Consider the following 15,347-nt stretch of genomic DNA (forward strand, 5'->3'; position numbering starts at 1 on the left):
TCGCTGTACACGTGAAAGAGGTGGATTCATTGCCTAATTCGATTTATGAGTTGCAACTGCAAAAGCCTTGTCCACTTTGTACCAATAAACTAAAAATTTGAATAGAATAATATTCCTATCCAACAGCTAATCAATATCCTTGGATACAATTTAATTTAATAAAATTTCGTGTTTTTAATTAACAAAGTGACGGTAGTTTAGTTAATTGTTTTCTGTCATCAGCACTCTCGTTGGAACAGCTCTTACGTGAATATTTTCATGTGGTTGTGACTATATTTAGTCGTTCAAAACAGAAACCGATGGTTTCTGTTTAAAGAACACAACATCCCGTGTTGATCTTACCGTTTCTCTATAACCTCCGAAATTAATGAAATGAAATTAATTTTACGGTATGACTTTCGTCGCGTTGCAAACCAAAGTAAATATGCTTGCGGGACCTAACAGTATTTGTAGGGGCAGTATAGGATATATATGAGCACGGTTTGCGAAACCCCGGGTTGGACAAGTTCGTTGTCGAAGACTCTCAGGAACCTCAACATTATTAGGCTGCTCTGGGCGAGATTTCCAGTCTAGTTACAGTTGTGTAATCATGTCGTTTTGTGTCCTACATTTGGTTTAACAAAAGGGCGTTTCAGATGCGCCGTGTAATCAACGTGTCTTGCAATGTGACTTGCGCCTGCGCTGTGCACCTCAGTTTGTGTTAATTGCGTTCCTGGCGTTATTTGCGTGTTTGCTTTGGCTGTAAAACCTGCGCACCGTTTGTGACTCAAGACAAACACTGTATTCACATGAGAGAGAAGACCTAACAGTAAGTTTCAAACCCAAATTCAACTTCATTTTCAAAGACATCTTTACCGTTGAAGAATAAGTCGCGATTATTTGACGCAACAAAGGAACTTCTTGTACGAACATGTACGAAAGTTAAAAACGCGACGATATGACGGTGCTTCTGCCTGAAGCTCAACATCTGGACCATTCAAAGTATTTACAAACATAAAGAGGTCTGTGCGCGGGCATGTGTTATGTAAAATACAATGACATACTGTTATGTTGCGTACCATGTTTATTGTCAATGAAACTTGGTTGCTTTGAATAGTTCGAGTGGGCAATTTATTTAGCGATTAAATATTGAACAGAACGTTGTTGACTTAACGAAGCCAATGTGTTATATGTCCTAAGGTCTTAAATCGGCGGGGATCTCGTTTATCAAACAAAATAAATATTATTCAAAAAATACTTAACGTTATGTTCATGGCAATGTGCAACTATTTACATTGTCAACTTAGGGTACACTTTATTTGATGTCACGGAAGTCGCATTAAAGTTACCTTACTAATTTGCAACATAGTTTCACTTTTCTAATTTTAAATTCAACATGGCAGAAAATAATTTAAATTTTTATTATCTTTTATTGTTGTCGATGTCTTGTAACACTCATACGGGCTTCAGATATAATCAGGTAATTAGAAGCATATTAAGACACAAAAGAAAGAATTAAAATTAAGAAGTCATCGGCATTTTGCGTATTACTGTAAACATTGGTATGGGGTAATTCCATGAATTAGATGACTGATTCGCTGAGGCATTTCTGATTAGCAACAACCACAGCAAGTGTACGGGTACATTTCCGACTTCATGTCTCTTGCAAGCTGACATTGGGCGCACATTCCACACCAGCAACTGCAGCAAATATCCTCCATCATGCTTCCCTGTAAACAAGAAAATTGATCAGCTTACTGTCACACCGCCATTTTAGTGATGTTCCCAGTTCCAAATTATCCGGCCCGGCCGGATCCGGATAGTTATTAATCAAATCCGGCCGGATAATTTGGATCCGGCAGTTTGTTAACACTGATTCGTGTATTATGGCAAAAATGCTATGTTAAGGTTAGCCTGTCATAAGTGGAACAAATCAACTTGGGCATTTATTAATATGGTATAACACGTCACGAAAAACCTTAATAACAAATAACAAAAAAATCTTACGTCGGCGAGTATAACAGACTGGGTCCCAAAAACGAGTAATTTGCGAATTGTTTGTACGCTTTTAGGACAAAAATGCTTTCCCAACTATCCGGTAAAATTAAGTGTATTATCCGGCCGGGTCCGGGTATTGAAAATTGGTCAATATCCGGCCGGGTCCGGGTACCCGGATCCGGCGCAACCCATCACTACGCCATTTGTATGACGTAAATGTGTTTTCTATGTTGTGATTGTTTGTTGGGTTTGACGTCAACTCATTGTGCCGTTGTTGCGTCACACGAACCTTTGTCTTAGTGGAACACTGCTGTGTCGATTTGCTATTGTCTGCCAGTGCTGCTGACCTAATGTAAATTCATATTCTATAGCCTATTTGCATAGGGATAATTTAAGTGCCGTTATTTTCCGCATACTGGTAGATCTGAAACATCCCGAAATTTGTGACTCTGGTGCTACAAAAATTCGGTTAGCAGAATTTGCTTATTTCTCTGTGTTTGCTTTTGGTCGCTAATTATTCAAATGTTTATGTAGAAACCGCAGCTCCTTCGAAATAAAGTGGATTTGTTTGTTTTCACGGGTGGGTTGCGCGACTATTGTAGTACTGATGCACTGTCCGGGCAACGAAGCAACTACAAAACGATCAAAAATTTGTCACAGATTCTAAACATCCGTTAACATTTCAATAAGTTTGGAATATTTAGTTAAGCGCGTTGTCAATATCTCAACGTTAAATATTTGTAAAGTTTGTAGGCAGGGGTACAAGCAAAAATTTAACGAGATGTAGGTATCCAACCTACTGCCGTACCACGGTGTTTGTTGATACGAATGTAGATCTGTACTCACGTAAATGCCGTGCTTTGCTCTGTATTTTGTCCTCATAGCTATAAGCCCACCAAAACCGGAACAACCAACACACCAGTGCTCTTCTAGCTTCTTAGCCAAAGCGCAGTTGAGGCAAATGCCGCAAAATAATGAACATACACCTGTGAACACGTTTCATTCTTTGTAAATTCCTGAATTTTAAGCCAGGTCTAGTGTACTAAAAATCCCAAAAACATACACTACGAAAGTTAGAATGGTGAGTGTATATCAATATTCGGTCGAATTCGAGTATTGGGATTCGACCTGGCACATCCAAACGTAACACTGTACAACGACACTCACAAATCGAACAATCTGCACAGCAATCGCATACTCCAGTTGTCCATTGTCTTTCCTTTGGTTGCGTCACAATGACTGTTGTCTGAGGTTGTTGCGTGAAAACAGTTTGCGCAAACCCGGCTTGGGGCTGCTCGTCGTGAATGCTACTTTTTCCCTCCATCTTTTTAATGGTTTCAAAACTACGGTTTCTGATACCTAGCAATAAGTAACCTTGTGTTAAAAAGTTTTTCCAGGTTATTCCTCTAAGCAGCTTCACCAAGTTATTTGTCCCAAATCCGCTTGTATCTCCCCTTAATGTTGTGTCAAATGGTTTGGTTACAAATGACTCATCCATTTTTGAAGGCCCGAGCGAGCGTTGACATCCATATATCGTTAATTTAATGGCAAGGAATGACTCCTATCCAAAATATCAACACAAATATTGACAATCTTAATGTCTCCGCAATCGAATTTACAACTTTTCTGACGCCATTCGTGCGGCGTTTGGTAGATTTGTTTGCGAATAATAACGAATAATTGCTTTAGCCTACAAGGTATCGACCTGGCATCCGACGCTGTGTGCTTGGTAGGCAAACACAAGGGTCATAAACAGGAAGAAGGTTCGCGATTATAACCGAACAACAAGCCTTTATCCTGGTTCCCAACGTCATAAAACAAACGTTGGCACGCATGCTGTAAATAACATTCCGATCGAAGCTTCAGAGAAATTTTAAATTTTTGAAAACGAGTTTTAGTATTTAGCGCTTAGAAAATTATGATTTCTCTCAAGAATGATCGCAAATCACGCAATGCGACATCGTACTAATATCGTGAACTTTTCTGTTTATTTGTTTTTCTGTTTTTACGCCGATTCTGTTTATTTGGATGGGTGGGGTTGCAGCATCAAACAGGTACGATATAATACAACACGATATATTAACACTTGTATGCTCTTGATTAACTTGGAACACAACATATTTTACGCCCACTCCGTGAACGGTTTCTCACAAGCAAGTTTAAACTTTCTTTACGATACCGGAACGAGGCACTAATACCAAACGTGAACAGAAATATTGAACTAATTTGTAGTAAAGACCTTGAAATAAAAATTCTCAAAATTTCCATTTTGCTTTACACTATAGCGGTAGCAAAACATAATATTTTTCCGTTCGTCTGTTTTGTTTTTACAATCTTCAAGCGATTTGCTACACAGCGATGTAGTTGGGGATTCTGGAAGGCAGTAAAAATGTGTACGGGTGCTCGAGACCCTTATTGCGTTGTTCTATTTGCTCTTCAAGTGCTTCGAGCGTCTGCTTGTAATTCTTTTGCATTCCTAACACAGCAGGTTCGACGAAAAGCTTCTTTCTGTAATCGCCCAGGTAAACCTAACATAGTTTACGTGTTTAAATTCTTATATAACGGTCCGTCGTAAATAAGCAGAGAAAAACGCTGCGGGTAATTTGTGAATAACCCCTGCGTGCACAAATGACGGCTGATTGGAAATGATTTTGCGTGTCAGCTATGTTTTGTGAAAAATAGTGAAATAGTTTTTAATCAGGAACACTAATAACGGATAATGCTGGGAATAAAGAGGCTATGATGACATTAGTTTTTGCCGAAACGTCTTAAATAAATAAAGCATGTCAATGTTTTTAGCACCATCGTGCTATAAAGCTTTTGTCAAAACGTAAACTTTTACTGGCGAAAATAATTAACGTTCGTACCTCACTCGGTGTGAAGGATGAAAGAGCGAAAGACAATGCCACAGCGTTGCTTGCCATTTTGATGTCAGGTAGTGAGCTCATGATTCTTGCTTGTGATGCCTTTGTTAAAACAGTTTGGTAAAAACAAAAAAGTGACGTCAGCTTTAAAGGGGATTTGCTAGACACAAACTTATTTAAAACCAGCATAGGTTAAATATTTTTTTTTAAAGTCATAATTTATATTAAATGGTGGTCGTGGGTGCGTCAAGACACGTTCGTTCTCCATTGATTCGCAAACACTTTGCCCACTTCCCTGTCAAAGGTAACGCAGCCACCAGACTGTAATGTAATCCAATTGACAACGTCGGTCAACCCATACGCCACATAGAAGAAGTAATTGTTTATTTTACCCAGATACCCTGGGTTTGAACCCGATGTGGTTAAAACAGATGTAATCCAATTGAAAACGTCGGTCAATGTGCCCGACCAAGTAGATTGGAATTTGGGATTGGAATTCTTGCCCAGATCTGGGTTCGAGTCCCCGGTGCAGAAAAAAATTTGCACCAATAAGCGCGCCTTTGCTACCTATCAAGGGTACAGCATATGTGCCTCGTGTAGAACATACCTCTCCCCTTTTGTGTGGCGGTTCTCTCATCGCGAGCGGAGAGTTGGGTATGAGACGATAGTTGGTGAACTGACCGAAGTTTACCGCTGCGTGTTGGACCGAATTGGTGAAAATGAGAGTCACGCAAAGCTCGATCTGCAGATTGTGTTTCGTGGTAAATATTACGTAATCAAAAGCTATGCGGGAAGGGGATGCAGTTGTTAGTTTTCAAAAAAACACCAGATACCCAATTAGTGCAATATACAAACAAGGAAAGCACTATAGCTTTAAAAACAGAATCAATCTTTGTGATAGGAAATCTATTTCGCGCTGTGGACATCATCAGTTCCTTCAAATAGTGAACAACATCACCAAAAATGATGGGAAAAACGTCTTATTCAATTAGCATATTTAAGGTCATATTTACTTAGTGCACAAACCAATGGAAAACACTCAAATCATAAAACAACGTATCATAATGTTTTCAAAAAAGGGATTCCAAAACTAACCAGCTGTTCTCTAGAAGCGATGGTTATCGTCAACCCCTTGAGGTCTTCATCGAACCAACCAATTCCCTGAACCGCTACTTCCTGCGCCCAATCCTGAAGTTCTGCATCTTCTTTGACATCCTACAAGAAATGTTAAATTATAAAATATTCACACCCAAATTAGGTTTTTGTGCCAAACTTACATTGTGTAGATTTGTAATTTATGAAGCAAGCCATTTAGTGAAAACACACACATATCGCTATGGGTTATTCTGAATGAGGGCAGCAATTTGTAATTAGCAAATGAAAAGCAATACCGGTGTATATATGTGTATGTACAACAATGCAATTAGTATGACAGCAAGGTGAAGTTCCAACCTCGTCGCCAATGTAGAAATAGTTTATGACGCCAGATACGTATCGCTCCATAATATCCCACAACGCCAAGGCGTCGTCCCGGTAATAATATTCTGGAAGTAGGTTGCGATCAAGGGTTCCTGCAATTGCCCCAAGAACACAGTCAGTGTACAATTTTACAGATAATGCTCAGCTGTTTACAATTTACCTTTTTTCTTCAGCAGTTTTGGAATGTGAAGATCTTCCATTCGAAAAGATTCATACCATTTTCTCATTGCCTCCAAACCAGCTAAAATATAGGGTTTTCTTAGTAAATATCAAACGCTATGATAACAAAAGTGAAGTGCCAAATTATATATTAAGCCGTATCAGCCTTGTGACACTGAGCTGTACTTTTTGGTTTGGGACTGTTTCGTGAAAGCTTGCATGTTTTTTGGTAAATAAAAGTCCACCTTTTCAACGGTGTCAAACCAGGAAAGTTCAGTTAGTAAATATCAAATGCAAAAAAATGAAGCTAGCAAAAATAGAAAGATAAATACATTTCCTTAATCCTAAGGTGTCGTTACAAAAATAAACAAACAGGTTCCACATTAACATTTTTCTTGCCAGTATAGCAATGTAATGTATTTAATGCAACCAACCGTAACGATTTAGCATCCGCCGCAAACTCTTGCATTACATGTTCACACCATTCCCATTTTAAAACAAAACTTTTCCTGGTGTTAGTACCACGTTTACGTAATTCTTAGTTAATCTATGTTTACTCACCGAGTGCGAGGGTTTTGTTTGCCACGGCCGTCGGGGGCAAGAGTACCCTCCTGGCCTCCACGTTAATGGTAGGGAGTGTTTGTAGGTGGGGTCGCAACAGCTTGTATATTGGATGAGATGAGGGGAAGCACCGGAACAGAGACACGGCGAACGGCTCCATGATTGAGTGGGTGTGTAAGAAATGGTACAACCACTGCAAAAAATGTTTGAGTAGATTATTCGTAAGGCAGGATTGGGGTAAATCGGTCAAAGCATTGAAAGTTATTTCCTTCACAAATTCAAAGCCCAAAAATAGGTTGACGAAATTGTCATTATGTTCTTGACTGTTTTACTCTTTTGTTTGGAAGCTCAATAAAGGCCTATGTTTATTTTTGGGCCGATTTCACGATTAACCTTAGGGCCAGTGAAGCCCTAATCAAGGACTGGACGGCCTATACAAATGTACAGTTACATTAGCATTTACATATCGTGATTTTCCAAAGAATGATTTAATCAAATTATATCATCCACGTTTAAACATCCTCGTATTTCCGAAGCGATTTATCGATGTCGTCATCAACACAGCTTCCTAGAAATCTCACCTCATGTACATTTCCCTCGGCTGACCTGAAATACATCTTCGCCAACAACCAATCGTCTTTGCTGTCGGCAGGTGTGAAAAGGTAATCACGGTCTCCTGGCACCAACTGGACCGCAATGGGTACGAATTTGTTGTCCCCGCGAACATAGAAAAGCGCCAGGGCGTTCGGGCAGTGCAGATTCTCTCCGGTAGTTGGGTGAACGTTGCGTGGAATTCCATCCAATACTTTACTGTAGTCGCTTATGTAGATCTTGCCTGCCTGCAAAATACGGCAGCACCGAAACTACTTGTTTTATGTAACAACCTAAAACCATACTAACACACGCAACTGGTAATTTTAACGAAAAGTGATTCTACAATAAAATATATACACATCTTCAATGAGAGCTGCAGACGGGTGTACACACTGTTTGCATTTCTTAGGTCTCATCTGTGCAAGTGTTGATTGTGGCACTGCGCTAACTTTTACACTAGCAGCCTGCTAGCAGCAGGCACACAGATTTCCACTTTGTGGTACCTTTCCGGTACCAATCAACAGAGACGAACCACCGTGGAGCGCATTATGGCCAAACAACTGCTTGGTATCCGATAGTGCTCGGGTTAACCCAATTCATATATGTGCAAAAGAGCCACAGTATTCAGATTTACAATGTAGTCTTAACATCGCATTACCATGCACAACTTCTGCAATACCCACCTCTATTTCATTGTGCAGTGTCGTTCCATTGCTCAGAAAAGCACAAACGTCATCGTTTGTTACATTAAAACCGAACGGAATCTTAACGCAACGTTCAAAGTGGACAGGACTGATTCCTGTCATACACTGACGTCCCATTCCCTCGTCAGTATCCCAACTGCAAAGTAACAAAAATCTTACATTGCTGTTATATTGAATGGATACACAATTAACGTATTGGTGCATTAAAAAAGCGTAATAGTGTTGACAAAATAATCAGCATCCCTTGATTAATTTTTGCGTTGTCGGCAATGAAAAGGCCGATTTGATGGTTTCAACTATAGTTTCTTCTTTATTTCAGCAAACCATATCACTCCAACTTGTTGCTGTGCTTTATTAATTACCCATCGAGAAAGTTGGGAAGTTCGTTTGCACGTAACTTGTTGTGGGAATAAAGTCGCTTGAATGATTCGATGTCCTTGATTGGTGAAACCCAGTCTGTAACAAACAAGGAAAATCAAATGCGATTAAGTAAAAGGTATCAACATCTTCAGGGCCCTTGAAAGAAAAAAAATGTACCAGTGCGAGTACCTATTTTAATGGCGTTTACATGACATAACGGTGAAGGATAGAAATGCCTTAGTTTTGAAGCAGATAATGGTGTTAGTGGGGCCCGATTTGCTATACATGGCCCCCCTAGACGGCCAAGGGCTCTGTTGGGCCGCGCCGACTGCCCCCTGGTGGGGGGATGCTACTACATCGGGTCACAAAGTTTTCGCCAAACTTGATCCACATATAATTATGTGTAAAACAGAAATCTGTGCGAATTTTAATGATTAGGCGTGAATAGGGTAACCACCTGTTATATTTGGTTATTGCATATTTAAATTGAAATGTTACCCTAAATTATAGCGTTTATATCTACACAGTTTGCTATGTCACACAGGCTTACATATATTTCAAGTTTGGCCAAAAGTTTGTGACCCGGTGTAATAGTATCTTCCTCTCGTGGGCCCGGATCGTCGTGCCTCATCAACATCAACACGACACACTTACTTTCCAACAAGTTAAGAACGTCGGCAATGCCACCGGACAAACCCTCACGCACGAGGTGCAACAGCCTGGCTTCTTCATATTTAAAGAACTTGGGTAATTCGAAATAAGTAGCCGGGTACATAAAGCGGGGAAGTCCCCAACCGACCGAGCCCTCCAAAGGTATATCCGCCCACGTGTATTCCGCCTTGTGTTTTTCCACTTCCCGGTGACGTTGAGCGAGAAGATAACGGTTCTCGATCTTACGTGTCAGCATGGCTATGTCAGTAAACATGAATTTAACTATCATAAAAAAGGAAAATACGTAGGACAAAATTGCCGCGAAATTTGAAAGCAAGCTGCCTATAATTATTTAAATCGGGTGTTCTGAAATGCTTCGAACACTTGCAAACCGTGAACCATAAAACGTATCGCTTTTATGTCAATTTTATACCTTATAACTGTCTTAACCACATTTATTGCTTTATTTGCCGAACAAATTGTTGAACAAGAAAAAAAGTGTATTTTGTTGCAGGCGCGTGCAAGGTCTATGCCATAATCATACATATCGATATGTACACGCCTACGTAGGCCATACCATCTCCTCTCGCTACTTCTTTTTCTCCATCGATCCAGTCGTAAATAACGAAATTCACCTCGTCGTCTTGTCGTCTGATCATGATTGTTTCGCAAAGCCATTCATCGCTGCTCAGAATCCCTTTCAAAACTATTTGTGCAACAAAGAGAAATGGTTGCACAAAAATCTTTCGAAGGATAGCTTTTTACTGTATGTATGTAGCCGCTATGCCACGTAGGTTAAGATGAGTTGTCTGTATAGTTTGCTAACAAGGAACACCGAACGTCTCAAGTTACTGGAGACTGGTATTGTGGGTAATACATTCGGTCCCTCTAAAAAACCATTGTAGGCATTGATTCTAGGCATTTTAGGCATACATTTGTATTGCATTTAATTACAATGTTTATACAAAACACATTATATTGTGAAACTATGCTGGATTTAACGACAAAGCTTGTTACACATTCTCGCAGCACGGCCGAAGATAAATTGAGGAATAATGTTCGTCCTAACGTTGAGTATCGCACATCGCACTTCGTAGTTAAACGTTCAAAATCTCACATATTTTGATCAAGCATGGCAAGCCGACATCTTTTGCCCAAATTGTAAAGTGATCAGTTCTGCCGCGTTCATGGTCGTTGCGCAGAAAGTTGTCCAGTTTCTGTTGATCAGTTGGTGTCCCGTCTTCTCCCACCAACACAACATAAACTGTAGCGTCGGTTCCAGCTTGCATAAAAGCATCAGAAGTCTGCAAAACGCAGCAAAAAAATAAGTGATCTTGATTCAGTGCTCTAGGTTCTCAAACAACACTAAAAACTGCTGTATTTGAACATTGTCTGTTTAAAGTGAGCTGCGGACAGGGGCACTGTTTCGAGTTAAAGCTGTGCAGCTATGGCGTGACTTGCAACGAGTTAAATTGCCGGCAATATTTCCGCATTATTGGCTGTATTGCTATACATTGTCTGTTCCTTAATGAACTAGGAAAACTACAACACAACGACCGCAGCTCTCACCTTAACTTCCACCTCGTATTTCACGTTCTGATCAACAGACGACTTTTCGATGGAAGTTTCCATGTCCTTAAATCCTGTCTATCTCTTAAAAAATCATCACATTATGCATCAGAGTTCCGCTCTCAGTTCAGTAATCGCCTGCAGTTAGGTTCACATCCGTTTGACGTGCTGTGACACGTGACATTGTTTTTACATTGCAGCCTGTTTCTGTCCTGCTGTTTTACCACATTGTTGTGTCGCCGGTTGCCTTCTCGCAAACTCCTTTCACCGGAAATCGTTCACTCACTTTTACCTTTCCGATAGCCTGGTTTTCAATTTTGTGATAAACAACTTACACATTTCACATGTAACTCTATCGTTTTCTGTGTGACAACGTTTTTATCTAAGTAACAGGTAGGAACCTATGTCCCCTGGTTCAAACGTCGTTTAAACTACCGCATGTATGCCAGGCGGGTAGCTTCAATTATATAGTAGACATATGACTTAAGAAGGGACAAGAAGGCACTTTATATTAAAAAGTACGCTTTGCGAAATCCTGAAGCAAGTGATGCTGGTTGTTGTTTCGAATTAATTGTCGTCTTGTGTGCATAATAGTTTGTAATTACATGTTAAAGTGTGATACTTAAGGTGAAGATTGAGCATGTTCTAAAGTTGTTATACTGAAAGAATATTTAAGGCTGACATTCAGTCTGAGGGCAAAAAGTATTCATTTGATTGTCAATTGTTTTTTGTATATTTGGTATTTCAAATTTATTTTCCAAGTAATGTTAAATATATAATGTTACAGTATTACATTCCAACTTTCGAACACAAGACAAAATATATAGTACCTTTGGGACGCTCTATTTTCTCGAAACAATTATGAAAATTTAGCTGTGTTGGTTTAACAAACTGAACGTACTTTATGTCCAAACTTAACACAGATTTCGGAAATCCTCTGCGATCAAAAATCGGCGGGGATTTGTTTTGTCACATAAAAAAATACCAAATTATTCTGTTCATCGGAGCTGTGCAAATTTATTCGCATTTTTTAAACTTTATTTCCCGCCAAGCACGCTTGCCCGCTTTACTTTCGTCACAGTCTCCTCTCCATCTCATAATAATTATACGGACCAACGGGTATTGGTGGTAATGTAAATGTATTATTCCATATCTTCGTAGTGTATTAACACACACACACAATATTGGTTGTGTTGAAGCAATCAGAAACACTTCAAGACAACATGAGAAATTACACATGCAGTCTACAACTGTTTGAACTACGTGATAGTGAAACTAAATATCAACAATCAAACTTTGAAGGGTGATTAAACTACATTAAACATCATAAACTGGTTAAACCGAAAGCCAGTAAGCGTGAGGCATTTCTGATTAGCAACAACCACAGCAAGTGTTTGGATACATTTCCGACTTCATGTCTCTTGCAAGCTGACACTGGGCGCACATTCCACAAAACAGACTGCAGCAAACGTCCTCCATCATGGTGCCCTATAACAAAATTTCCCTTGTTATTGTTGAGGACGCTAGTATGCACCATAACTAAAGTTTATTATCGAGAAGTTCTAAAAACGTGACCTAAAACTCCAGTAAGTTGAACTGGGGTCGTTGACAGAGATAATATCTGGCATTTTTTAAATCTCAGTGTCAACTGTTTTCAAACAGAATCACACAAAACCGCTTTGAACGACATCCAAGCACTCAGGTCCCACGAGAGGGGTGCAGCCGATGCCATGCAATATGAACCCATATGAGTCCATGGACACCTTTGTCTGCTTGTAAATTAGGGGATTTCCACCATAAATGCTTGTTGGTCCACTTTCAATAACATGTGATGTCAAACAAGGTCTTCATACTTTTTCTTTAATTGGCCTGGATAGAATTTTTTTAAACTTACCCGTATACCGTGCTTAGCTCTGTATTTTGTCCTCATTGCAACCACCCCAGCAGCTCCAAAGCAACCAACACAGCAGTCTTCTTCTAGCTTCTTTGCCAAAGCGCAATTGAGAAAACCTCCGCAACACCAAGCACAGCAACCTGTAAACAAAGATTTTTATTTTATTTTGACAAATTTCCGGCCCCATTATGTACATCGGTACTTACATACATGACAATCCGCACAACAATCGAACATTCCAGTCGACCATTCTCTTTCCTTTGATTGCGTCACAATCATTGTCTGAGGCTGGTGCGTAACAACAGCTTCCGAAAACCCGCTTTGTGGTTGCATCCCTTTTCCGCTATAATTTTATCTACTTTTTAATTAAGAAATACAGCTCGGAATGCCACGCAATAAGTACCTTTTCACTAAACCTTTAAAACACAAGTTTATTTCACAAAGATTGACAAATCAAAATAACCAGCAAGTTGTACGTAACAGGTTAGCAAACGTAACTAAATTAATTTGATCAAGTCCGCTAGTGTTGACTCCCTGGAAGTCGCACCACGCCATTTACACACATATGGGGCAGGCACCCATTGTTAAGTAGAAAATATAAGTTTGTCGTAAATTCCATGCGAAGGAAATGATCTTTGCTCTAGGACCCATTAATCGAATTAAAGACAAAATTGATTCCGCCGCAATTAAAATTTACTGGTTTCCCAACGACAGCAGTGCTTCGTCTACTTGTTAGGGAATAATAAAGTTAGTACTTCGGTCAACCATACAATGTCTGGTCCATGACGAGGGAGGCAAATATAAGGGGACGCCGTAAACCCAACCTAACGTCCGTTCCTGTTACTAATTCGATAAAGACAAGAGCGCACAAGTCTGGTTTACAACAACGTATTACGTGAATGACTTTCCATTTCAGGATTTACAGATAACTCAAATATTTGAAAATGGGATGAGAGGTGCCGTGCTTGTGACATGCTGAAAAATTGAAATAAAAAATAATTAAACTATCAAATGATCATAACCGTGCAAAAAAGCCATAATATTGATTGAGAGTTGCAGACAGGGTGGGCACGCACTGTTTTGACCTGCAAGGGCTCATCAGTGCAGCTGTTGACTGTGGCACTGGGCTAGCTTTTACTAGCAAACACACAGATTTCCACTTTGTGGTAGCTTTCGGTCAACTTCGATCCTTAGGGTAACCAACTGGTTAACAAACAACACGCACTATGGTCAACGACTGCTTGGTATCCTTATATTTTTATGGTTCGTATAATTAGCTGCTTCAAATTTGACCCGAGCGCTGCCAGTTCAACAACCAAGGACCATTGTATTTTACATAGCTACAACTTATGCCTACATAACCAATTATGTAAAAACATAGGAGGTAACAAACCTTTTCTGAATCTTTCAACAACGTACTGACGCTTTCATGTTCAGTCGAAGAAGATATTGACGACGAATTATCACCATTTTGTTACTTCTCCAATTGCACCAAGGTCTGTTGGGTCCTTGACATGTATGTTCTCCTCTCTTAACATTGCGACCAGTTTAGGCAAATTTTCGAGGCAAACGATTATTCCGGCTTCCTTTCCAAGCAAGTCATACGACTTCTGACTGCCATGCAACCTTTTTATTTGTAACAGCAGAAGTTTCGGTACTGCAACATCCACATTACAGGAATTCCCAGGTTGACGGAAACTCCAAACCAATGATATTCGTACCGTGGAATTTGTACTTTTCCATTTTAACTCACTTCCGGTGATTATGACGTAACACCGATTCACACCGTATATCTTTGTGATGATCGTTAATGGCTGCCTTTGCTTTAAATAAATTAACACAATTCGGTGCAACTGTACAAGTTTACGTGCCAGTTTAACAGGCTTATGTTACTTAATACTACAACCAATTGTTGCACGTTGGTGTGCGATCCTCACGCCAGTTTACATTAGCAAATAATACGGATTTTGTCGTGTGTTTTTTGTACATTTGTCGCTTTGTCGCCGATCAGATTTTCTTTTTGGCATATGGGCAGTGGACCTAACTGATGTCAATGATTACCCATTACACCGAAGTCTAATTTTTGGCTCTATAGTGACACACCGTGGAGTTACCAACTTATTTTAATAACCCCAAGAAGCGCCAAAGACTAATCTTATTCTTAAGGCCCAAGGATGGGAAATTTCGATCAATCCAGTCGATCCATATTCCAGGTGGCTAATCGGTGTTGCTCAGAACAACATTGTTCGGAATGTTCAGAAAGGAAAAATCGAAGGGAATGTATTTTAATATAACGGAGAAATAGGTTTTGAAATGTTTTTATTAGGCACCGAAATGTGTCAGATTTTATTGCAAATAATTCTGAGACGTGCAAACAAGCAGATTGCGAGGATGTAGAAGTGTAAGTTGTGCGTCTGATCTCTGTAAAGCGACCACATAATTAGTTCAACATCCTTTTAATTATATTTTCCTGTCCGATCTTCGATTATTTTCACAAATGCAGCTTAAAAATAATTGTAAAATATCACGCCTGCG

At 39.7% G+C, this 15,347-nt stretch overlaps 2 protein-coding genes across 2 annotated transcripts; both read right to left on the reverse strand.

The window, feature by feature from the left end:
* Window positions 1-1,576: 1,576 nt before the first annotated feature.
* LOC145917852 (cornifelin homolog A-like) lies at window positions 1,577-3,475 on the reverse strand. Its single transcript, XM_083003147.1, has 3 exons — window positions 3,145-3,475; window positions 2,824-2,963; window positions 1,577-1,709 (listed from the first exon to the last, which is right to left on the reverse strand). The coding sequence occupies exons 1-3, from the start codon at window positions 3,473-3,475 to the stop codon at window positions 1,593-1,595; spliced, it is 588 nt and encodes a 195-aa protein (XP_082859273.1). The 3' UTR covers window positions 1,577-1,592.
* An 817-nt stretch (window positions 3,476-4,292) lies between these two features.
* On the reverse strand, window positions 4,293-10,989 carry LOC145903089 (allene oxide synthase-lipoxygenase protein-like). Its single transcript, XM_082991173.1, has 14 exons — window positions 10,919-10,989; window positions 10,467-10,653; window positions 9,927-10,055; window positions 9,353-9,607; window positions 8,701-8,794; window positions 8,314-8,474; window positions 7,622-7,875; window positions 7,041-7,233; window positions 6,481-6,561; window positions 6,294-6,412; window positions 5,937-6,056; window positions 5,449-5,583; window positions 4,845-4,943; window positions 4,293-4,505 (listed from the first exon to the last, which is right to left on the reverse strand). The coding sequence occupies exons 1-14, from the start codon at window positions 10,979-10,981 to the stop codon at window positions 4,326-4,328; spliced, it is 2,070 nt and encodes a 689-aa protein (XP_082847299.1). The 5' UTR covers window positions 10,982-10,989; the 3' UTR covers window positions 4,293-4,325.
* Between the last annotated feature and the right edge of the window lie 4,358 nt (window positions 10,990-15,347).

This window comes from Ascidia mentula, chromosome 1 (genome assembly GCF_947561715.1).
Source record: "Ascidia mentula chromosome 1, kaAscMent1.1, whole genome shotgun sequence".
Lineage (NCBI taxonomy): Eukaryota > Metazoa > Chordata > Ascidiacea > Phlebobranchia > Ascidiidae > Ascidia > Ascidia mentula.